This window comes from Pelodiscus sinensis, chromosome 3 (assembly GCF_052426305.1).
Source record: "Pelodiscus sinensis isolate ZL-2025 chromosome 3, ASM5242630v1, whole genome shotgun sequence".
Lineage (NCBI taxonomy): Eukaryota > Metazoa > Chordata > Testudines > Trionychidae > Pelodiscus > Pelodiscus sinensis.
In genome coordinates, this window is record NC_143054.1 from 114,462,501 (window position 1) to 114,487,965 (window position 25,465).

At 41.9% G+C, this 25,465-nt stretch overlaps 1 protein-coding gene across 4 annotated transcripts in view; it reads left to right on the top strand.

The window, feature by feature from the left end:
* Nucleotides 1–25,465, top strand: part of SNX9 (sorting nexin 9) — a 128,115-nt gene that overhangs the window by 78,295 nt on the left and 24,355 nt on the right. For all 4 annotated transcript variants that reach the window (XM_089777304.1, XM_089777305.1, XM_075924521.2 and 1 more), the window contains exons 7-13: nt 3,006–3,090; nt 4,753–4,878; nt 5,496–5,613; nt 8,166–8,296; nt 12,311–12,414; nt 15,805–15,908; nt 20,581–20,658. In XM_089777304.1, coding sequence (XP_089633430.1) covers nt 3,006–3,090; nt 4,753–4,878; nt 5,496–5,613; nt 8,166–8,296; nt 12,311–12,414; nt 15,805–15,908; nt 20,581–20,658 — 746 coding nt within the window. The remainder of the gene's footprint in view (nt 1–3,005; nt 3,091–4,752; nt 4,879–5,495; nt 5,614–8,165; nt 8,297–12,310; nt 12,415–15,804; nt 15,909–20,580; nt 20,659–25,465) is intronic.

Genomic DNA, 25,465 nt, shown 5'->3' on the forward strand with positions numbered 1-25,465 from the left:
AGTTCATCTGCATTGCTATGCAATCAGATTACTTAGATTAAAAAAACATTAAAATGTCAGGCAATTGGACTATTTGTCTGACTGATTTTGTAATGTTTATGAAAGATCTTTGGAGAGCTTAAGACCAATGTAATTAACAAAAAAGTCCAGGGAAAATGAAATCTGCTTGAATAGTAAATATTTTAAACAAGAAATTAGTAGTAGATTTTAGTATTTTCCTCCATTTTGATAGGTCTTTTTAATATAAATGTACCCGCCATCAATTCAATGTCTCTTTTTGTGTGTGTGTGTGTGTGTGTGTGTGTGTGTGTGTGTGTGTGTGCGCGCGCGCACGCAATCATGCATATTTAAGAGTCATGTACTTTATCAGTGAGCGCTGCTCATCTGGGATATTTCTCCCTCCTTCGTTTGGTTTTGAATCTACATAAGACTAGCTTCCTATAGCTAACTTTTTTTTAGGCTAATAATCAGAACTTCATAAGATATTCTGACCAAATGTCAGCATTACCTCTTACAGAAAAACAATACTTCTACAGAACAGATTAATTGGCTCTTGCTAGCTCTTGATTTTCTTTACTTTACATGTCCATAATAGATAATAAAATTAGAACAGAATTTTTTAGGGTGTTCTTGTTGAAGTAAACTTAAGTACAGTGTCTGGCTTTGACATACAGTTCCTTTGCTTGACACTTGATTCTTTTTAGACTAAGATTTGGTCATGTTTTTCTTTATTATATTTTAATCTGTTATTCCTTATAGCCATAATCGGAATTGTTATTTACAGTAAATCATTTAGTACAAGACATTTGCAATCAATGACAAAGGTTCCAATCTGGCAAATACAAGATTAACTTGCCTCATATAAGAAGGCCCATTGACTTGAGTAAACTTGCTCGTGTGCATAAAGCTAGGCACTTTTACATAGGGTTCCCAGGTGTCTGGTTTTGAACCTGTACAGTTCAGTATTTGAACTTTCTGTTCAGGAAACAAATTGAGAAAATATAAATGTCCTGTATTTTCTAATTAAGATGTAATGTAGATTGTGATGTAATGTCAAGTGTATCCGTTATTTTTGTTGAAACCATCTGGCAACCCTACATGTACAGTGAAAGCCCTTTTTATCCGGCATGCTGGTAAATGAAAAAATCCCAAAAAGGAGGGGGTTAGAGTATAGGGCAGGGGGATGGGAGGGGCTGTGGGGCTCAGGCTCTGGGAGGGGGCTTCGGCAGGGAGAGTTGGAGTGGTGGCAGAGCTGGGTAGGCAGGTGCTCACCTCCAATTATCCCCAAAGCAGCTCCTCAGCCCTGCTGCTCCTGACAGAGACATGGCCAGGTGGCTCTGCTATAAGCAGGCACGCTGCCTCTGTCTGTAGGCACCACCCTCTGTAACTTCCATTAGCCGTGCTTCTCGGCCAGTAGGCTGGGAGCCGGGAAGGGGGGACAGAAGCAGTGTGCATGCCTGACTCTGCCTTTGTCAGCAACAGCAGGGTTGGGGAGCTGCTTGCAGGGACCACTGGAGGCGAGTGCCCTCTCTGGCTGGCCCTCAAGGCCCTCCTACCCTCCAACTCCTGCCAGAGTACACCCCGTGGCCATCCCATGCCCCAGCCCTAGCCCGCGGCCAGCCCCACACCAAACACACTATAAACCAGACTTTCTCTGTAGGTCAGCAATACCAATTTATTGATCTTACTGCAATAAATAATTGGTGAAGCACTGCATAAAAGGGCTATTACTGTATAACCATAACGTTGATAGGATTGAGGTCTTTGTCACTGAACTCCAAGAGGGATGTTTATGTTCTGTTACTTTGGATTTGTACCTTTTTGAAAATACTGAGCTTGAATCTGCAACCCTTCACATGAATAATCTTTGCTCACTTAAGTAGCTTGACAGACTTTAAAGAATAAATACTTCTGTAAATACTTGTTTGAAGCTGCAAAGTTATAAGAACTCTAATTTTATTAATTTATTTAAGATTGGCCCAAATTTTAAACAGGATGAAATCTCATCTTGAGTCAAATAGGTTATTACTCCCAGAATAATAAATAGGCGTAAATGGATTTGAGAAACTGTTCAGTAGTTACAATTGAATATCAGTGGAATAGAAAATGGATGGAATGGTGGCTCCTGCTGTGTAACTAGTAGGACAAGTGATACATTTATGAGAAACTGACTAGGTCATGCAGATGCATTGACTTTGCAAAGCAGAAGTCCTGTGACCATGTTCTTTTACAATGATGTTATTTCTGTTAATGCAGATTTCACTGTTGTTCACTACAGCCTATTTAAAAATCTGTCACCAACAACAAAGCCCCCTATTTCAGGGGCATTACCAATTAATTTGTGAATTTAAGTCCCATTTTAGTCGTGTGGTTGCTCAATATAAACAGTGGCTGCTTGTCAGTACTTCAAGGGGTCAGCTTCTTTTAGTTGAGTTATTTCATTGAAAAGACTGAGGAAATTGGACTCCTCTGGTTGGTTTTGTAATGTAAACTTTGATTTGAGGGCACAATACCTTCATTTATTTATTCTGATTAGCGGATAAAGCATGTGAGGATCCCACTTATGTGCAGAACTACCGCTAGTTCATTATTCTGTTTATCAGATAAAATGGCTGATCATTCAAATCATTTTAGCTGATGAATGATGATGTAATAGAATGGCAGTTGCTGCAAACTATTTCACTGTCATACTTCTTCTGATTGGCTTTGAGTATCAGACCTATTGTGAAGTTCAACCAATCAGAAATCAACTTAGTATCTGGTACTTTCATGAATAATAAAGATGATTTACTCAAAAGCTGAAGCTTTACTTTTTTTTTTTCCAGTGAATAATTAGTCATCAGAGTAATCTATGATTAGCACAGATTTCATCTAGTGTAATTAAGATATCACCTCTCTGTAGCCCATCAGGAATAATGAGTATTTAAAAATATGGCAGGAAATTGTGAACTTGTCAAAGAAGGGATTATGAAAAAGGAATTCAGTCACTTTGTTTCTTTGATTAGATTTCCTGGATTTGCAAAACCTGGAATGGAACAATATCTGTTGGCAAAGCAGCTAGTAAAACCCAAAGAGAAAATTTCCATAATTGTAAGTTGTTTTTTTACTCATCTGAATTAAGACATGTTGAGGTTTAAAAGATAACTGCTGAGGGAGACCAGTACCAACATGTAAGTAAAAGCTGAGTTAGGTAACTTAATGCCTCATGTACCATTGACAATGTTTTTCAATGCGTTTGTTTTTTTTATTTTGGAAGAAGTTAGGGCCTGATCTTGCCAAGTGCCCAAAATCTCTCATGCCACCCATCTGCCTCAACAGGTGGAAACTTGATAGGGCCGGTGGTGATTGGGAGAGGCCCAGCTGAATGGGGGAAAAATAGTCACTGGCCATTTGAAAGGAGGAAGGGTCCTGAATGGTTCCTCACCCTGTCCTTTCATTAATTTACACCCTAACCCTGGGCCATGTGGAGCCTTTTGCTCTGTTCCTGCAGCCCATCTCCTGACGCCTTACTGGTAGCTTTGTAGATGTCTTTTGAGGGTGCTGTGGGTCTGACTGATTGCCTGTTCTGGGATCATGAAGGAATTTTTTATTCCCAAAGGGGCCAAAATTGCATATGCCTTGGGAGCTTTTTTGCCTTACTTTCATTATTCTAGAGGCACAAAAATTAGGTTAATTAGGAATAGGATTTGTTTAAATTGAGGTAGTACTTAGTAGGCAAGTTAGTTCACTGCAGTTTGCACTTGGGTTTCCAGTGTGGTAAAAAGGCGAATAAAAGAAGTAAAAGACTTGGGATTTTGCTGATGGGCCTTGTGCACCTGAGATAGAGGGAGACACTGTGGGCTGAGGTCCTCCCCTCTTTAATATTTTCTGTCCCTTCCTGATGTGAGAGGTGATGGTAGGAGTCTGGTAGTATGCTGAGTGCTGGGGGTAGGCTGAGGAGAGTCCACTCTGGTATGTGAGAATGAGTGACAAAGCAAGTAGCGCCCGTCCCCTGTGTTAAGTTGAATGAAGTTGCATCCTGCTGCTTAAAATTCATCTCTACGTTTGTCCTCATTCGTTGCACTGTCCAGATTAACTCACTTTGATTTTGATGGGAGTTGCAGATGTTCAGCGGTATTCCTCAGGATCAGGCTCTTCATCTCTTACTGCTTTGACTGACTAATATTTTCAGTATTCTTGGAATGCTGCTTACAATGTATTCTGCTTGGCTGTGCGATATGTAACTTAGGCCTCACATAGAGGTACCATAAAGCCCAGTCTCTGCACACCTTCCCTTGTGACAGTAATCCCATTAAATACAGCAGGAATACTTAACATCAGGCTTCAGAGGGTCAAAAGACCTGCAGATTATTCAGTGGAGAGAGCTGGGCATTTCTGGTGAAAAGTCATCGAGGACAGCATCTTCCAGTAGTAGCCTTTTTTCATTAGCAGCTATTTTAATACAGATACATTGGTAGAAAAACAGCTTATGCTAATCAAAATTGTAACCAATAATATTTCTAAAAGCCACTTCAGTTACATTGTGTACCTCTGATTTATTTTTATAAATGAGAGGTTGAAGTCTCTAAGAGTCTAAGGGCCATGGTTCAAATAGCCCTCAATGCCTCCTGCAAGCAGCTGAGTGCCCTTAAATATCAGTGCAGTCCCTGGATGCTTATTGTCCTAGTATCTTGCTAAAGTTTTAGTTGGTTTCTTGTTAAGGATGCTCTGTTTACACTTATAAAATTTAATATTTTTTGTAACTTCTTGCAGATTGGAGATTATGGTCCTATGTGGGTTTATCCTACCTCTACGTTTGACTGCATAGTAGCAGATCCCAAAAAAGGTTCCAAAATGTATGGCTTGAAGAGCTACATTGAATATCAGCTAACATGTACTGTAAGTTTGTGTGACACAGGACTTCGACTCTGTGTGTAAACTTGGGAAGGTTGGGAGGGGAGGAGGTTTATGGCTATAAATGATAGTATAAAACCTAGGTAAACATTACACTTTTTCCCAATTGATAACTGCTATTTTAGGATAGCTAATGTTTCCATTATTCTTGCCTCAGGTCACCATATTTAAATACAGGTTGAATCTCTCTAGTCCAGCACTTGTTGGACCACAGATGTTGCTGGACCAGGATGATTTTTGTTTGCTGGATGTCCACTTACCCTGGGTGTGGCCATGTTTCCTGTTGTCCCATAACATTTGTTTACAGCCATCAGTTCTAGCTTTCAGTGTTCTGTGCTGTTATTTAGCTCTAATTTACCCTCAGCAAGGAGTGGAATTGTTGGTAATGCTGCGTGATAATATTAACCTCCCGTAGTTCAGCAAACTCTCTGGTTTGGCTCTGGTTAGATCCTGAGGGTGCTGAGTTAGAGAGGTTCAACCTGTAGTAAATATTTTGAGACTTCGTGCTAAAGGTGTACCAGACTGTCACATTAACCATTTGTTGGTGACTTTACCTTAATTTTTTAAAGTGATCCATCAAAATTCTGTTGTCTGTTCCACAGAACACTAATCGATCTGTCAACCACAGATATAAACACTTTGATTGGTTATATGAGCGTCTCTTGGGTAAATTTGGATTTGCCATTCCAATCCCATCTCTTCCTGACAAGCAAGTCACAGGTAAATGATTCCCACTGTGAACTCAAAGGAAAAAAATGTCATCTGATAATGATCTTTTCCTTATTTCTTGATGGCTTTGAAAAGGTGGCATAATAGTACTTTTAGAAGTTAGAATAATTTGTCTTTTGGCCATGGTGGTCTGACAGTCGTCTGGCGTGTCAATATCTGGAAAATTCAAATTTGATCGTTTTCCGACTAAGCTAGGCAACTAAGCTATATGGACGGAGAGTGTTCAGTCCTGAGTCAGTGGAGAAGGTCTCAATATTCTGAAACAGCCCTGTGTGCAGTTTTGGGAATGGCTCAGAGAGCTTTACTCTTCATTTTTTCAGCAAGGCCATTACATGGGAGCCTTTTAAGTTTGGAAGAAAAGAATTAATAAAAGGGAAATTTGTGGGGGAGAGAGGAGGGCCCACATACAGAGGGTATACTATCACTTTTCTTTTCATAAGTGTTACATTGGGAGTTTTGATGGTTGATTTTTATACTTGATGAAAAAGGTTGTATTAGGTGTTTTTTGTTTATGTAACCCGCTGCCCTGATTAGTGATATTAAAACAATAAGGGCTTGACATGAACCCTTTGACGTCATTGGGAGTCTTGATTTCAATGGATATTGAATTGGGCCTTCAGTGGTCTCAGTAGCTCAGTCATCACAGTTGTGTTATCTCAATCTCTGCATTTTGGTAGCATTCTGTGGCGCGTTAACCATGAATGTATTTAAGTTCATTTAGCAGGAAATGGAGATCTACGCTGCAAGAAAATATGTAATTTCTGTTTATATTTACACAGCCTTTTAAAAAAAGGCAGTAAGAAAGAAAAACACACACAAATAAATACACACGGCATGCAGCCAACCACGTGGCTTTATGTACCACTGAAAATGCAACAGCCCCTCTGTGTGTGAAGAAAGTTGAGCATTGATGCAAATGTTGGGATAAGTGCCGAGGAAATTGAAAAGTGAGGAAGTGATTTTGTTTTTGCTAAGCTAGCCTTATGCTTAGAATTCCACGAGTATTTTTATTTAAACACGTGCACGTGAACTAAAGAAACCAGAAGACTTGATGTGTGTCTAGCTTTCACTGTAGTTTGATCATAAAAGAATTCAAAGGAGAATCTGGCATCTCGGTTAAACTTTTGTCTTTGGTATTCTGTAAGCAAGGGTGATTTTCTTGATTTGTGCCAAAAAAGAGTATTTATTTCCTTTAGAAATTGGGTTAAATAAAACTTTCTTTTAGAATGGTAGTTATCTTCCAGCATGCTCAGGAGTCTTATTTCAGAGGATGTCTGGACAGAAAAAAAGCTATTTGAGATACTAGTCCGTGGAAAGCCTGCTACTGTGCCCCCTGACTATTACTTTTAGATGAGAACTTTAACAGGAATCATGTTTTTCCTGGCTGTTATGGATACAATTTACAAAGATTCCAAATATGTCACTATTCATGTCTCCTTACACTAAGACATTACTGCAGCTTTAGTACAATTGGACAGACCATAAACTTATAGTTATGCAGCATATTGTCTTTTCCATCCATTTTAAATTATTCTAATTGACTAGATGTTAAGTATGGCTATAGTTTCTTGATTTAATACTTCTGTACATATCAATTAGCTAGTATTGCCAGCACCTTTCCTTATTTGTATCTGATCACTTAGTTTTCTGTGGGATTTTAAGCTGCTGCCATAGCAACTGTCAGGTTTTTTATATATAAATGACTTAGTCTCTTCAAATGTGTGCTATTCATTATGAAAAATGTTGGACTCAATAAATGAGTGAGGTTTTTTCCCAATTTTAACAAAACAAAGGTAATATCAGTATACAGTGGTGGAAATTTCTCTTAAAAAGAGTGTATCACCAGAAACCTACTTTTAAAATGTAATAGTTTCAATGGTATGTGCTAAATCTGCAGTTACAAAAACGTAATGCTTCAGACATGCCAAATTCTGCTTGTCTGTTAGATTAATCTTTTCCAGTTTGTGGGGGGAAAATCTTGACATTGATTGTTACAACATTTATCAATTTTGAGGAAATGAAGAGCTATTTATTTGTTGGTACTAGTGGGTGTTATTTTTTGTGCATCTGCTTTTTATGTATACACTTAACAGATATTGGACATTACAAAAGGATTATAAACATGACCTATTACCTTATTTAACAAATAAATGCTACTCCATTTTGTTTTTACACTTTCTTCAGAAATTGATATCTGCATCAGTTATCTTTGCTTTAATCAAAGGCCTTCAATTTGAGCATGCCTGCAAATTCTGTGTTTTGGGTCAACTAGTTAACTATACTCCCTGATAAACAGAGGATGTGCCATTTTCGGTTTTTTTGCAAAATTGGACAAATCAAGAGAGCTCCTTAAATGTGTCCTGGCCATTATTTTTTTTAAACCCTATTCACCAATCACTAACATATCTTTCTCTAAGATACAGAAGTTATATAAAAATAGCCATTTCATAATCTACCAAATTTAGTTAGTTAGGTCTTATTTTAAGAGACTGAAGAATGCTTTTAAAGTGGAAATGTAGTACTGACTATTCAGTATTTTGCAGGGCGTTTTGAAGAAGAATTTATCAAAATGCGCATGGAGAGGTTGCAGGGTTGGATGACCAGGATGTGTCGTCATCCAGTTGTTTCAGAAAGTGAAGTTTTTCAGCAATTCCTCAATTTCCGGGATGAGAAGGTAGGAAAAAAATTTAGCCTTGTTATAGTCAGAAAAGAGACAAAAAATAAGAATTTGGACTGATGAGCCCCCTTTTCACAGGAGAGGGTTTTTTTGGTAGCCTACAGGCACAAATGTTTTAATTTGTCTGCCTCTCACAGTGGGTAATAGATAAAAGCTGTAAATTGCCATGTGTTTGGTAGACTTGGCTCATTGATTAAAAGAGGAATAAGTTTGCCTAATGAAATTTTATTCTCTTCTCTTCTAATAGATAAGTATCCTGAGGTAGTTTTCATAATTATCAGAATAACCATTTCTAATTCTCCCTCCCTCTTCACTCCTTTCACATATTGTATTTCCAATCAGTGATATTTCTGGAAAAGAAAAACAGAATGAGAGAAACTCTAATAGCAATTACCTAAAAATAGGGAAGTAATAGACAACCCAAGCATTGGGAAGTCAACAGCTTCCAGGGCCCCCTGGGCAAGGTGTATGTGTGGGCCCTGGATCTGCACCCCTAGAATGGGTGAGGAGTAGCCACCCTTCAGTGCCATACAGACCATGGTGTGCCACCCTCTTCCCCCAGCGCTTCAGGCCCAGGGCTCTGGCTCCCACAGTAGCAGTGGCGGCAGCTGGGAGTCCCGGTGCACTTTTGAGTCACCAAGCCCCAGGACAGCTGCTCGCTTTGGTCTCTCCTCCCCGCCCCACGTGAGCAGGCCTACCCAAGTGAATCTTGCTTTCTTTAACAAAAATAAACTAGTGAACTTCCAAAGATTTCTGTGGCTATTGTACTTAATCAGATCTGACTCGGCCGGGTTTATTTATCATTGGTTGACTTGTCAGTGCAGCCCTAGTGATCTGTATTGTTCTGCTGCCAGAAACAATTCACTTTGCAGCAGAGCTTAGAGGTACATAGTTCCAGCACTGCATTAAAAAAAGATAGAAAAAGGGGCTGATCCTGCCCTTTGCCCTTATTGAAGCTGATGCAACAAGAACGTGCCACAGGTTTGCCTGATAGAATCATTGAAATGTAGGGCTAGAAGGGAACTTGAGAAGTAATGTGGTCCAGCTCCCTGCACTGAGGTTGGACTAAGTATGTCTAGAACAGTGGTCCCCAATGCGATGCCCGTGGGCGCCATGGCACTCGCCGGGGCATTTGTTTGCCCGCCGAGTGACCAGGGCCAGCCCAAGCCATTCTTGCACCCTGGGCATGTGGCACATACACGGCCCCCGCCCTGGGCGTGCAGCGCATGCGTGGCCGCCGCCCCTGAGTGCACCGCGCATGCGCCCCCCGGGTGCCCAGCAGCTCCAAAATGTTGGGGATCACTGATCTAGAACATAAGCTTGCTTCTTCAGTTTTCTTGTTCCTACTCACTTTGTTTCATTTCTCCTTGAGGTTAGCCCATTTGCTAAGCTCCAAAACTAGTACCAGTCCAGTTATTTGCTGACTGCTAGGATTGCATAACTGGCACCTTCTTTTAAAGAAGATTTTTTTTTTAAGTTTTCGTGAACAATAAAGGCAAAATGGAGTGCATATGTAGAGTGTACGTTTATCCAGATGCTGTTCGGTCATGCAGTTGCCCTTCTAGTTTATCAGTAGTTTGTGTTGTGAAAAACTGAATGGCTGGCTATTGGCATTCTCGTGACCACTGACCTGAAATGCAAAAATTCCCACTATGAATTTGAGTGTGGCAGTTGTCATATTCCTCTTTATGCTGCCAGCTTTATTTAAACAAATATGAGCAACTGGGAAGATGATAGTAAACAAAATTTGTTACTTGATCCTTAACTAATCCAAAGAGATCTTATCTACTATATGTTTGAGAGAGTGTTTGTCAGTCTGTTCAAGAACTCCTCCAAATGGTAAAAGCTAAGACCACCAAATTCAGTACAGGCAGACCCCGGGTTACGTCAATCCGACTTAAGTCGGACCCCTAGTTATGAACGGGGGGGGTTCATAACCCTCCTCCACTGTCGCCACCTCTCCAGGGAGACGCGGAGCTAGCGCGCCCCCCCCTCCCCCCCCAGCAGACCAGGGAGACACGGAGCAGCTTTTCTCGCTGCGGAGGATGCGGGCGGCGGGACTGCCGAGACGCACCGTGGTCCTGCCGCCCGCGTCCTCTGCGGCGAGAAAAGCCGCTCCGCGTCTCCCTGGTCTGCTGGGGGGGGGGGCGCAGCTAGTGTGCCCTCCTCCCCCTCCCCCAGCAGACCAGGCTTTTCTCCCCGACGCCTGGGGTAGAGCAGCTGGGGGGCTGCCAGGTTGGTCCCACAGCGCCGAGGTGCGGCACTACTGGAGCAACCCAGCAGCACCCCAGCTGCTCTTCCCCAGGCGTCCCCAAGTCAGCCGCTGGGGTGCTGCCAAGTTGGTCCCGCCGCGCCAAGGGTCAGTGCTACCAGACCAACCCAGCAGCAGTCAAGCTGCTCTACCCCAGGCGTGTCCGATTCAGTCGCTGCTGGTCAGTTTCAACAGCAGCTGAATCTGGACGCCTGGGACAGAGCAGCTGGGGCGCTGCCGGGTTGGTCCCCGCAGCGCTGCACCTCGGCGCTGCGGGGACCAACATGGCAGCACCCCAGGTTTCCCCAAGACAGCTGCTGCTGAAACTGATCAGCGGCTGATTCCAGGAAGCCCAGGGCAAAGCAGCTCTGCCTCGGGCTTCCTGTAGTCAGCCGCTGGTCAGTTTCAGCAGCGGCTGAATCGGGGACACCTGGGGTACAATATGTACCAGTTCTGACTTACGTACAAATTCAACTTAAGAACAAACCTACAATCACTATCTTGTACGTAACCAGGGACTGCCTGTATACAGCTTTCGTTTCTCATTAACTTAAAGCAAAGAAAGAATATGGTTGTGCCAAGAAAATGGGATTGCGTCTCATAAAACCATACAGTAAAGAGACGGAATCACCAAGCAGGTGAAAGGGGCTGGCTGGGGGTATGCCCCAAATCCCAGGTACACTTTAGGACTGAAACTCACTTCCTCTCCCACCTCCCCCCCAAAAAAAATGTGTACAGAGACATTGCTGGCTGTTCTTCTTTCATCAGTGAGCAAGGGGGAAGTGCATGATTTGCTGCATTCCTCATTTTGGCTGGGGAGCATAGGGGGCTGCCGAACCTGGATTTGTCCCAGCTGGGGAACATTCAGCCCTCCCCTGCCTCCTGCCAACTGCAGCTGTAGCAGCCATGGAGAGGTGCTTCTCCCCTAGCCCCAAGCTGCTGGGGTTGCCCTCTATGCCTGGGGCAGGCTGCATACTGAACCCCTCATCCCCAGCTCCACTCGAGAGCAACGATTTAAATGAAGCATATACAGTAAACTTCCGATTATCCGGCACCTTTAGGACCCAGGGGGTGCCGGATTATCAGTTATGCCGGACTGTCGGAAGGGGGGGCTATGAGGGGTCTAGGGTGGTGTGGGGGGGATGCCATCCCAGACCCCTCATAGTTCCCCCCCCCCCTTCCAATAGTCTGGCTCTGCCCCAGGCGTCCCTGATTCAGCCGCTACTGGTTAGTTTCAGCAGCGGCTGCATCAGGGAAGCCGGGGGCAGAGCAGCTCCAATGGTCTGGCTGCCCGGAGCACTTCCAGATTCCTGATGGTGCCGGAGCCGGACTATCAGATGCTGGACCAATAGAGTTTTACTGTACATTTTCATTTTATTTATCAAAAAAACAAAAACTGAGTTAAAGACCTGAGCAACGTCAAGTAAATCTTCTAGTATAACTATGTATAGTGGAGCATATTTTTAAAACTTCACAATTTAGATACATACACGAATCATTTTTCTTTTGTAATTTGGTTATGTAAAAGCAGTTTCAATATTGTATGTACTTATCTATGTACTTATCTTTGCACAATGTATAATTTGCATTTTCAGCTTAGTGCTATGATATAGAAAATGAAATGCATTTTTTAAAAAAGTTTAAATTCTGACCTTTATACGAGACATTGAAGTTGCATTCATTGCTTAGCATATGCGTTACTCTGTTACGGATAAACCGTAATTATCTCATTGCATAGTGTGGATTGTTTTTATTCCAAGGAGTGGAAAACTGGGAAGAGGAAGGCAGAAAAAGATGAGATTGTGGGAGTTATGATCTTTTCTACTATGGAACCTGAAGCTCCTGACTTGGACATGATAGAAATGTAAGGTGCCATTCCCTTCTCTGAAATTACATGTCAGCGGTCATATTACAAAATGTTATCACTTGATGGAAAACTACTGAACTATCTGTATTCCAAAATCTTAAGCTTGCATGAGTATACATACTAGCAGCATCAAAGGGCTTTTGGCAGTTAGGTCATTGAAGTGAAACTGAAAAATGGTAGTTTTCTTATAAAGTTATCATAATTTAAGATTTGGTGGCAATCTCTCCAGATCTGTTAGAACTCTGATACAATAAAAGGATATTACACTGTGATCTTCACATGTAAGATCGAAGACCAGACTGAAGGCAGAGCCATAAAGGACTTCCTTTTCCAAATTACTTGAATCAGAGTTAATGAGCATTGACAGAATAGTGCCACTGAAGGCTGCCAGCACTGCAGTTAAATGGTATATTTTGTTCTTTACTGTGTCAGTTCTGAATCAGTCCCAAAGCATCTAAACCTATCCAAAAAAATTTCATGTGAACTAGACAATTCTGTCAAGTAATACAAACAATCCTGTGAAGAAAGGAAAAGATCAGGTTTGATTCATTCAGCATGGGAAGGACCAGCACAAATCTATTAAATGAGGCAAAAGTGACTTAAAATGATATTTTTAAAAAATCACAAATTGGGAAAATCTCAAAGTGTAAAGGAATACACGTACCGTGCCCACTGACTTACTTCTCTTAGCTAATCTTTGGGCACCTTAGAGTGATAAATTGGATTTGCTTTGCAGTTCCTTTGATTCCCATATTCTTGTTTTAGAAAGAAAAATCGGGAGAGAGATGTGGTTTGCTTGCCACACCCCCTAGGTACCATAGAACATAGGTGTTTGTATGGATTTCCATGATGTCCATACATCTGTGAAGACACTAAATATGTGGATAAACTGATGTGACTGAATGAAAAATGTTTACAATAGCAATATCGTACCGTACCTACACTTTGAAATATACAGTGCTTTTAGTGAGCCTTTTGTGAGTAAAGCAACACCATTGTGGTACACTGAGTCTTATCGATATTCAAGAAAACAGTCCTGCTCTTTTGGACTTTTAGGTCTCTTCCATTTCAAAACCAGTTGTTTATCCTCAACCTTAATTATGTGCTTTAATAACACAGTATCAGTGTGATACAAAGCCCCTTAGTACTACATAAATTTTGTGTGTGTTTGTGTTAAGAAAAGTCCAAGACAATTGGTTTCTAAAAATATTATCTAGAGGCATAGCATTTCTCCTGTCAGGAAAGAAGTGATGAAGCTCTAAAGTGTTATAACCGCTAAGTTAGGAAGCTTAATATTTGTCTTTGTTTTAATGCATTTCTAAATCTATGTATATGCTATTTGCAACACATCTTTTAATAATAGGAATAAAACATGGTAGGTTTGTATGCCTTGATGCACACAAATGTTATGAATGATCTCCTTTAGTAGAAAGAAACCAGGTGGTTATAGGGCAACTTCAAAAATACTTAGAAAAATGTATTTGTTCTGGGACTTACCACTCTGATTTTCCATTAGCCATTCTTCTCCCAACCAACCCTATTCATTCATCTCAACGGATATTCTATGGTAGAAAATCTGCCAAGTGAATAAGGCATCTATTTTAAACTAATTCAATCTAAAGTACTCTTACAACAACTTATTTCTTTACATAAGGGGGTTGCATCTAGAATTTAATTCATAAGTTAAATCAGTAGAGCTTCTTTGTTTACACACGATCTATATCGTCTGCCCATTTATTTCCCAGAAGGGAGTCAGTCACTCTCTCACTCATGATGTGGATTAAATCTTACTTATTTATCATAATTTCAGCATTTTAGTAGAGTCCATAGGGATGTAAATATATTTCTTTCTCTGTTGGGTTTTCTCTTGTCCAACGTGAATGTTTTGACATATAATATAACAGTGCACATAAAATATGGAAATATTCAGAAATTACAAGTCAGCCTTCCCATTAAGTGGTCAAATAATTTAGATCACCTTTCACCAAAGAGCTTAAAGATGTGTTCTAATTCTAGAAACCAGTATTTCAATGGTAATTCTCATTTCTGCCTATAGTCCTACTATTGTTAATTGGATGGCACAAACAGTAACTTTTTTTGAAATGCAGGCCTTACTTTTTGTTATCACATTCTATAGTGCTTGGGACTTGGCATGAAAATACGATCTTGGCTTTTTAAAAGTTCAGTTGTGTGTGTTGTTTTTTCTGTTTAAAGTCACAAACTTCCCTATTTATATGTTGTGATATCGCAAACAAAGGATTGACATTTCATGAAAAATGATGAGGTTCTGCTTTGAGAGAAGTGTCAAGTAATTTAAACATAAAAATGGGCTCTAGGAATATTTTAGGTCGAGACTCAGCTTTTCCACTGACCCCCAGTCTGTGATTTTGGCCCAGTCACTTGCTTTCAGTAAAACAGAGATGCTATACCTACATCATAATGGTCTTGTGGGCACTAGCTAAAATATGGGCTAGTCGGGAAAATGTTTAATGAAAATGTGAGGACATTTATATAACTACTCTAATTACTTAGTGCATTCCTGTGTGTACAGTGCTATATATGTAAGTATTTATACTTTAATGCAAATACCCTTAATAAAGTGAAAGAGAAATGCATAAATTGAGATCACTGCAGAATTGTTTTGGAGCTTAAAATATTTGCATTTCTGGCATGCGACATCAGCAGCTCTTTATCCTAAATAGTTTAGCCATTTTCAAGTTAAAGATTGCATATCAGATGAGACTATATTTGTGTTCTCCCTGAAGAGGTAGTCTAGTTTTGACATTCCTTTCATATCAGATTCACCCTTTGTAAACTGGTCTATATGAATATAGAATACAACTGCTGTTTGTGTGTACTATAATTTGAAGAAAATACCATCTGTTGTCATTTTAATATTTATTTCTTCACATTTAGAATATTAAATGTGTGGCTAGTGTATTTTCTTCACAAAATTCAAAATTCACAATAGCAATGATTGTATCTCTTTTATATGAGACTACCATAGAGGATAATGTTGTAAAATAGCTATGTAAACCTTTCTTTATCCAAGATAAGATTCCAGAGCAAGAATGCTAATCCAGTAGCAGACTTCTGTTAAAGGATGGAAAGTATAACTAACCGCATTAAACTAAGGACCTGGAGAGAATTTCTGGCCTCATTGAAGTAAGTGGCCAAATTGCTATTAACTTCAGTGTGGCCAGGATTTCAGACCCAATATTTTACTAGTTCTGTGACGTGATTAACTTTTACAATGCCCATGAGTGTGTTATCATTAATAATGTTCATATAGTTGTTCAGAAGTCCACTTTATCAGTTTAAACGCCAACTATAGCAAACTGGAACAATTCTGTATCTGAGTGTAATGGGATTGCTCTTCTTCCACAGAGAACAGAAATGTGATGCAGTAGGCAGATTCACCAAATCCATGGATGATGGAGTTAAAGAGTTGCTCACAGTGGGACAAGAACACTGGAAGCGTTGTACTGGACGTAAGTGTCACTTGGACACTTTGCAAGTTTAAGTTCTCTCTGCCTTGCTATTTTATTGCTGTTCAGATACTTTTGCACATTTATTATTTAAATTTGAAATGCATTTAAATCTACTGAATTTGAGAACATTGTAGGTTATGATGAAACTATATACTAAAAATTACTAGGAAGACATACAATGCTAAAAAAGATAGCTGGCCATGGACATAACCCAGCTGCCTCCTGTGACTGTCACCTGGGCTACAGTGTAGTCAGGAAGGGGTTAAATCCTAAGACTGCTTAGAGCACCAGGGCCTAAGGAACCTGACTGCAGGAGCTTCAGCAAACCCAGCCAGAGAGGTGGTTTGGGGAGGAGGGAGCCTAGGGGATAGACCAGCCCCGTGCTCCCTGGGAGTAGGACTTAGGGCAGGGGTGGTGTGTAAAGAGGGTGCCAAGTGGCTCCTACCAGCCACTCCAGAGCTTAGCTATGGGGCAGAGAAGCTTCCCCCTGCCATCCCTGTGTGGGGCTCATGCAGGGCTTGGTCAGTGTCCTGGGCCAGAGAGTCTTGAGCTTTCCTTCAGTGCCAGCCCAGCCAGAGGCAGTGGGGGGAGGAAGAAACCTGGCAGCCAGTCTGTAGGTGAGATGGATGATCCAACTGGGGATAGTTCTCTGCACATTGCCAGGAGTGGGATGTACCACACGGAGGGTTGGGGGGAGGAGGGAGCATGAAGGAACAGTGGAGTTGGGTGTTGAATGAATGGGCACAGTAGGGAGAGGACAGAGAAGGGGAAGCATGTAAAAGGCTGATGGGAGGGAAGTAGAGGTGAGACAGAAGTGTTCCAGATTTTCTGGGACAGTTCTGATTTTAAATACTCTGTCCTGTTGTCCCCATAAAGCACTGAAATGGCCCAGAAATGCCAATATTTTGGTGGGGGATTTGGGGTGAGCCCCAAGGCTCCACACACTGCCACTTCCCTTCCCCCAGCTGGGGAAATCCGCTTCACAGTATCTGGCCAATAGGAGCAAAGTCTCCAGGAAGTGCGTCCCAGCTGGAGGAAGGGAAAGGACAGTGCACAAATCTAGCCAATGGGAGCAGTGGGAAGCCATGCATACTTGAAAGTGGCACTAAAGCAAGTAAGTGACACCCCTTCCCTCCCCGTACCAAGACCCTCACATCCTCAGCCTGCTCACTCACCACCCTGCTGATACCCCGCTCCCCAGTCCGCTCGCTCACTGCCTTGCTGACACTCCGCAGCCCAACCTGCTCATTCACCGCCTCCACTGAGACACTGCACCTCCAGCCTGCTTGCTCACTGCCTGCCGACACCCTGATGGTCTCTCTCAAGCGGCAATGGGCCAGTCCTCTGCATCCCAAACCCCTCCCGATTGGTAGAGGGTGGTGAAAAGAGTTCTTAGAGGGGTCACATGACACCTTTTTCTTCCAGGCATGTGTCCATCTTGACCCTGGAAGTACTACCCCAAGGATGGGACTTCCTGTGGCAGATGAGCAGGGCCTAAGGTGTCAGGGCATGGCTGATGAGGTCAAGGGGCATGGCCAACACTTGATTGATGGTAGAGGTCGTATATCATGTGTCCTCACTTTTGGTTTGGAAAATATGGTCACCATGTACATAACCAGACACCATGTACATAACTAGCCCGTACTCACCAGCCACCGTAGCAAGCAATCAGTGCTGGTTGGAAACAGGGTGGAGGGGAAAGCCTGCTAGCCAAGAACTGGCACTCAGCAGGGATTTCACTGATGGACCAGCAGGGGGTGCAGCTTAGGGATGTTAAATTCTGTTAAGTCAACGAATTGACTAGACAATGGAATTTCCATCAATTAGTCAATAAGGGGGGAGACTGCAGAGCCACAGTAGGGTTTGCTCCTGGCCCTGGGAGTAAACCCTGGAGCAGTTCTTCTGCTTTTTAAATGAACTGGTGGCTCTTAATGCAGTTGAAAAGCAGAAGCGCAGGGGAGGGAGGGGTACTTGCGCGGGAGCTGGGAATCAGCTGTCCTGGCCCATGCCCAGTCCCTCCTGCTGTGCTTCAGCCTTTTAAATGTATTGAGAGTCTGGTAGCTTTTAATACATTTAAAAAGCAGAGGCGCAGCATCTGGGACTGGGTGCAAGCTAGGAATCAGCTGATTTCCAGTGCGTACCCAGTCCCCCTCTATGCCTCTGCTTCCCCTGCAGAGTTGGTGCTGGAGGGAACAGGATTTTAAGCCGGCTCTCCTCAACACCGGCTCCTGCTCCCTCCTCCTTGCTGCCTCTGATAGACAAGAAGGGGAAGCAACTAGCTGTGTCACTACTCGTCTATCCAATGAGCTTATGCTTATCGGATAGTCAACTAGTCGCTTACATCCCTAATCCCACCCCACACACTGCAGCTTTGTTGCTGAACACGCCCCACCCCCTCACTGCTTGTAAGTGGCTGGCGAACATGGATCTGGCCAGCAGTAGGACTCACCAGTACTGATGGGAGGGAAGACACAGAAAATACAGGACAATTTGCCCATTTTTAAAAAGAGTAGGGAAACTTAGGGTTTAATATGGGACTGTTTATATTAAAAACGGGACATCATGTACTCAGGAACTGCATGAACTAAAACACACAAATTTGCTGCCGCTTTTCACCCTTACCTCCTCCTTTAGTATCATGGATGAAAAAGGAGGAGAAAAGGTATGGGACTGGTTCTTTCTCCATGCCTTGTTCTTCTGTTGTCCTGGCAGTACCCAGCTCCTCTTCTTGCTTGAATGCAGTGCAGGCCTATTCTTACAGAGTTGGAGTACCACAGGAGTTGCAGTTTCAGGGATTCCATAGTTATCTGAACCCAGCTTACCCACAAGTTTTGGGGGTAACCCTTTAGACCTTTTACAATTTATTCACTATTTACTTTCATAATGTATTTTCAATGACATTATGGTGATCGAATTAAATATTGGAAACACACATTTTCTCTGTTGGAGTGCCACTTCATTATGAATTCAGACTGGCATTGTGGAGGATTGTATAGGTCTCAAAACTGAATTCCAATATCCCAGCACACTGTAAAAATTGAGGATGGAGTGCTGGATTAATGGGGTGTACGGAGGCAGAGCATTATGAATAGTACGCAATACTTAGGGAATGGTACACAATGCATAGGAAATGCCAATCGCAAGAAATAAAAATGAAAATGTGATGCACTAAATAATTCTTAGCAAGAATTCTATCAAAAAGGGTATTCTAAGAGAGATCTAGAGAGATCCACTGTATGGTATCAAAAGGCATTTACCTTGGTCTCAATACTAAAATGTCAAGCAATTAACAACTGCTTAGTCCCTCTTCTAGCTACACATATACTTCCCCAAATATTGATAATTAAAAACAAAAATGAAATAGCAAACATACCTCAGTTTCTTTTTTCTGTAATTGAAATTTTACATAAGCAACATGCATAATTCATATAGAGCTGAAGTAATCTCTCTAAAATGGACAGTTCACACAGGCAAAAAAAAATCAGTCATAAATCATAACTATTCTAACCTCATTGTGAAGACATAATTTGTACATGTATGTCTGTGCAGACATTTTCAAACACCAAATTGTATTATCCACTTACCAGAGCACTTTATGAGCCTTATAATTGTATACAATATTATTAGTTCCTATTTTAAGTATTGAATTTGGAAACCTTAATGGCCATCTTTTTAAGAGGGGGTGTTTTTTTATTTAAAGAATTCTATGGAGACCTACAACACTGCAGCTAATATAGTTTGTTAGTATAAAAGGTTGTCTTCATGTTCCTAATTGCAGGTCAGGGACGTTTCACTGAAACAAAATTATTTTTAAAAGGGAACTATGGCTCACTTCTCTCTCTCTTCTCTCCCCCCTCCCCCCCCCCAAAAAAAAACCCTCACTGTATTCCTGGGATGCATTTGTATAGGCTATATGAATTAGGAGTAAGGTGACTACCTCCCTCAGTTTGGGAGTTCATTTAAACACAAAATATCCTGGTTTCTTCACAGAGGAAATGGAGGAATGCTTTTAAGCTTCTATGGTGGAGAATATTTCACCTGAATCAAGCTTTTTAAACATTTGTTGCTTTTGATAAGAAAACATAGACATTGTGACCTTTTCAGTTTTTTCCTCAAAGTCCAATGGCACAGTCGTCAGAAAAATATACATCCCTCTGCCAAATAGAGGTGTGGGTGGGAGAGGAAATAAGAGTGTGAGTGTGTGTTTCTTATGTGATATTAAGAAAGACATTCTTCACAGTATGAAGTTCATTATATACATAGACAGATATCCAGATGGTATATACAGAGACAGATTCTTTCTTATTTGGTGTGTATATTATGTGTGTACTTTATGTATTTTAAAATAAGTGATAATGTGGCTTAATATGCATGAGTTTTGGAATGGACACTTTATTCAGGTATGGCTGCACAATACTACCTACCCTATGTACAGATATTATTATATCTCTTTGAGCTAACTATAGAAGGACTAAGTTAAGGCAAAATAGTTTATCTCTTTTAAATGGTTGCAGTTACAAAAATATTCGTAAAAGGTAATGCATACATATGACTTATGGGGACTTGAACATTTTTTCCCAAAATTAAATGTTTAATATTGAATAGCTGTTTAGTACCAGAAATACTACATAATTCAGTGGAAATGAAAGAACACTGTTTTACATTTCTTCAGCATTACCCAAAGAATATCAGAAGATAGGAAAAGCATTGCAGAGTCTGGCACTGGTTTTCAGCACAAGTGGTTACCAAGGTATTTACTATATTAATTTCCTCTGTTCTTTTATCTTAAAAAGTGTTCGGTCTAAAGTGTTCTATTAGACAGCATTTTGACAGCAAAATGCTATATTATTTTGGGACCTTATAATTTGTATCCTTCTATACACTCTGCCTGTTAACTCTGATTCCATTTTAAGCTGTGATTTGGAGTTAGGTCCTTTGCTGCGGTTGTATATCCTGTATTTTATGTTCTTCTGTATTTTTCTCCTGTACCATACCTGAAGTAGTCCTGAAATATGTAAATGTCCTGCATAGGTTTCCAGAATCAAGTGTGAGAGTTGAAAAACTAAACACCACTGTATAGCTATGGGCTGTCAATTTAAAGGTAGATGTTTATAAATCCTGACTGGAGCCAAACAAAACCTGTAGCAAGAAGAGACTTTGTGAAGAGCCTGACACTTTACTTTGGTAATTATAACACACATTCTTTTACCAGGGTAAAGGGAAACAAAGATTGTGGCTTTAAAAGCTAGAATACAAACTTGCAGATCTGCCTTATGAAGGAAACCTGGTAATTTGATTTCCAGAATCTTCAAATGGTATGGAAAGTAGAGACCATAGTAATTAGGAAGTAGGCAGGTATATTTCCCTTTACTGCTCCCTTAGATGTTCTTTGTTGCACCCCAGTGTCTTGCTAAGAGAAATTTTCCTTCCAGTTGATATCCTCTGTTGTGATCCTATATATTTTACTTTTGAATATACCTGTTACAACAGTCTGTTTTCCTTAAATTAAGAGTATATGAGATTCTTTGATTCAAAATTCACTTCTCAAAAAAAAATTGGTGTGTACAAATGGCTTTAAATCTCTTCATTACTACTGTCTGCTGTTAAGTGTACAATCTCATGTGATGTCTGGTTTGGGTGCTGTTATTCTGTGACTGGATAGGCAGAAGAATAAACATATAGACACACGTGATTTAAAGCAGCAGGCTTCAACTTTAACTTGAATATTAAAGGGGCTGATGACAGACTCCCCCTATCCACCTACAATAGTTGGGTCCAATATAGGGTTAAATGGCTTGACACCATACAGAATACAGCCAACCCTCCACCATGCAATTCATGAGTCAGCCCACTGTCGAATCTCATGACCCACCCCAAGTTAAGAGGAATGATGGGATAAATGAGGGAGAGATCAGAATGTGAAGACTTAATGCTTTGCCACCACACAGACTTGTGGAGTCCAGACCTTCCTGTGTCCTCTGGTCAGGTTTATCCAGAGAGCTAGCTCTCCCTCTCCCTTTCACCAAAAACTGTGTGATGAAACTTTTTTTTTGATTGCTCAACCTATTATTGATTCTTTATCAGATAAGTGGATTCTCTTTTCCTTCTGTTGTTTAGAGATATCATTCCTGCTTTTTGAGCATTACCACATATCCAGAAGAGACAAAGAGAGCGACAGCTTTGTTTCATGGTGGTCCTGGTCAAATCTATTTGTGCGTGTCTGCCAGCTCTGACGCATACGTCTCATGAGTGTTCCTGACCAGACCGTCATTGTCCATAGCTACATAAAAACCCCAAATCCCACTGACAATTAATTTTAAAATTGAGCCTGGTGCAAGCATAAGATTATTCTTCCCTAACGGACTATTGGCATGCCAAGCAATGTGAAATGTCCACAGATCTATGTAAGACAGGCAAAGGACAATCCCATAACATGCTGCTCTTTTGCCCAGCCTGTGTAGAGACCTTTCACTCTGAAACCAGGCTGCTGATGGTACACTTAGGAAGCAAGTGTACCATTTAGTGTCCCCAAATCCAGACAGCTACATCAATTCTGTTTTTTCCTAAAATGAAAAACTGGCTTTAACATATGCTCCCTACTTCTGCTGTGGACTCTTCTGTAGGTTGAAAATAGGTTCTCTAACATCTTATTTCCAGCATCCAGTAGGTGGAAACATCCAAAAAATCCATGCCCAGTGTGGCTGCACCAATCCTAAAAGGAATAAGTGCTAAATTTGTATTGAGCCCTACATAAAAACCCCTTTCTGATCCCACAGTAAGCTAATAACTTGTTCATTAATTAACACTCCCAAATACATACATATACATAGTCACACACAGAGCTTACCTCATGCATATGGAGAGACAAACTTGCCTTCAAGTTTTCACTGGATACACCCATTCATCCAGGCATTCTTTTAACACTGTCATGGTCCTGCCTGATCTAGTCTGAGAATCTCTCCTGTAGGAATACAGACCACTATCTGAGCTGCACATCAAACAGTTCCAGAATATTCCTGTAGCGCGAGGACTAGGGATGTTAAATTTTGATTAATCAGCTAATCAAGGAATCAAGCTACTTGATTAGTCGATAAGGGGGAGCTGTGCTTCAGCCTTTTAAATGTAGTAAGAGCCGCCCGTGCCTCTTGCTACATTTCAAAGGCTGACGTACTGCAGTATCCCTCTGCTCTTCTGCCTTTTAAATGTAGTGAGAGCCCATAGGGCTCTTTGCTACTTTTCAAAAGCAGAAGCACAGCAGGGAGTACAGGCAAGCAAGGGACTCAAGTCCCTGTGTCCCCACTGCAGTTGCTTCAGCCTTTGAAATGTACAAGAGCACATATGGCTTTCAAAAGCTGAAGTGCACCAGTCAGAACCGGCAGGACCCGGGACTGTTTCAGTCCCTGCCCGTGCTGTTTCTTCATTGTGACTTTGCCTTTCCTGCCCCCTGCAGAGACGGTGCTGGGGGGAATAGGCTTTTAAGCTGGCTCCCCCGTCACCAGCTCCTGCTCTCTCCTTCTCCCCACTGTGGTAGAGATGGGGGGAGCAACTAGTCGAGACACCACTCAACTATCCAATAAGCTTATGCTTATCAGATAGTCGACTAGTTGCTTGCATCCCTAATGAATGCCACGCTGCAGTATTTGTGGCATTCTTTGGAATAAGGGACAGGAGTCTTAAAACGGCTTTCCTTTTATATTGGCAAAGTGTAGGTGAGCCTCTGACTAAAACCAAATCTGAGTGGCTGTTGGAGTGCTTGTAGGTTGGGTCCCCTCTTACCATGGACCAATTCCTCTACGTGCTTCCCTAATAAAACTCCCCACATCACTCTGCAAATTCTGTCAATCACAACAGATCCCCAAATGTGACCTACTATGGTAGATGCTGCCAGCTTGTGGTGTGCTAGTCACACTGTATATTTTACCACCAGGAGCTTTTGGCTGTGGGCCAATCTTGGGGGGAGTGGGTGGGAATGCCTTTCATAACTTTGAACTCATTAAGACTTGCTTTGAAGACCTAGAGTTCTCTGTCAGCATTTAAGGCTGATGGGGAGCCATGATTCCACAAAGGACAGGATGTTGATAATCAGTTTTAACTGTCAAACAGCATTAGTTACCAGGATCTGCCCTTCTAAAATTGAAATAGAGCATTGGCACAAACAGTATCAATATCAAGAATTCCTTGTGGTGAAACTATTTAATAGCATATTGTACAACAGACAGTCCCACAACCTCTGCATTAGCTGCACAGACTTTACTAAGTGGCAGCTGCTGCTGTGTACACCCAATTCAAGCCACTGTTTAGGCCACTTTTGAAAACTTCAATTATCTTGATAATTTCAAAATCTGAGTTAACACCAGTTGCATCCTTTTATCTCTAGTCTGCTTTCTGCACTATACTGAACTCCTTCTAAAACATCCTTCAGTTTCTTTCCCTTTCCTACCCCCCCCAAAAATCTTATTGGTTACAATGACAAATAGTTGCTTCACATCTAAGGTGGTAGCGATTAGGTTTTCCTAGAATGCCTGTTGGGCATTACCACCTTACAGCCAGGTTTGAATGGCTTATGATTATCTGTAGCAGTTTTGTGAGTCTGCTGCTTTTAACAGCTTTTAGTTCCCTGCATCAATACTCATGAACCTTCTAATTATTCCCCAGGGATGTGTGAATCACCTTTTGCTGTGTCTAATTCTATGCCAGATATGTCAGTTGCTGCATGTGGAACCTTCTGTCCCTTTCCAATTATAGCTTAAAGGGAACCCCAAACATTCTGCTGTTTGCTGAAAGGCTCCTTGCATCTTGACATATTCACCTGAGTAGGGTCAGTCTAAGAACGGGGCTTTATGGCTGCAGCCCAGTCAGGGGCCACTGCTCAGGAAGGACATGAGGGAGGGTGGCACTGACCATGTGATCGTCCCCCAACGGATTCCTCCTTGTGACAGCCATAGCTCAGGGGAGGGCTGGGTCAATACCCACCCACCTCTTCCCTGATCTGCCCCCATATTGCCTTTCCCTCAAGCCCCCTCCTCTGAACAACATGGCCTGGGCAATTAGTTGGGGCCTGGCACCAGCAGCAGGGATCTGGCCCTGACACATCTACCAGAAGGTGGGGAAAAGTGGAGTGACATGGCCCTAGCTCATTTTGCTCCCTTGGCTTCCATCCGTGTTGCTCTGCTTCTTGCCAGCGAGTATGTGGGGGAGGGAATCATGTTGCTTCCCCATTAGTACTCTAGGCCACCCAAAGTCTCAAGCCCTGGCCCCTCCCAATCATCACGTTGGGGGGGGGGAGGGTCATGCATCCTCTCAGACCCCCTCACTCATCACCCCCGAGTCCAGGGCCCCAACTAAGAGGCACCACAAAGATCGCTGAGGTGTTGAAAGTGTAGATCTTTTTGTGGGGCCCCCTTAGCTTGTGGCTTGCTGCCACTAAAGCCCCTGTGTTCCTGCCCTGCCTGGAAGGGAGAGCGGGGAGAATGCAGCTTGACATCCTGCCATTCACCCTTCACTCCTAGCTGGAGCTGCAAGTGCTATGAAGCTCAGGCCTTTTCCTCCCTTACCAA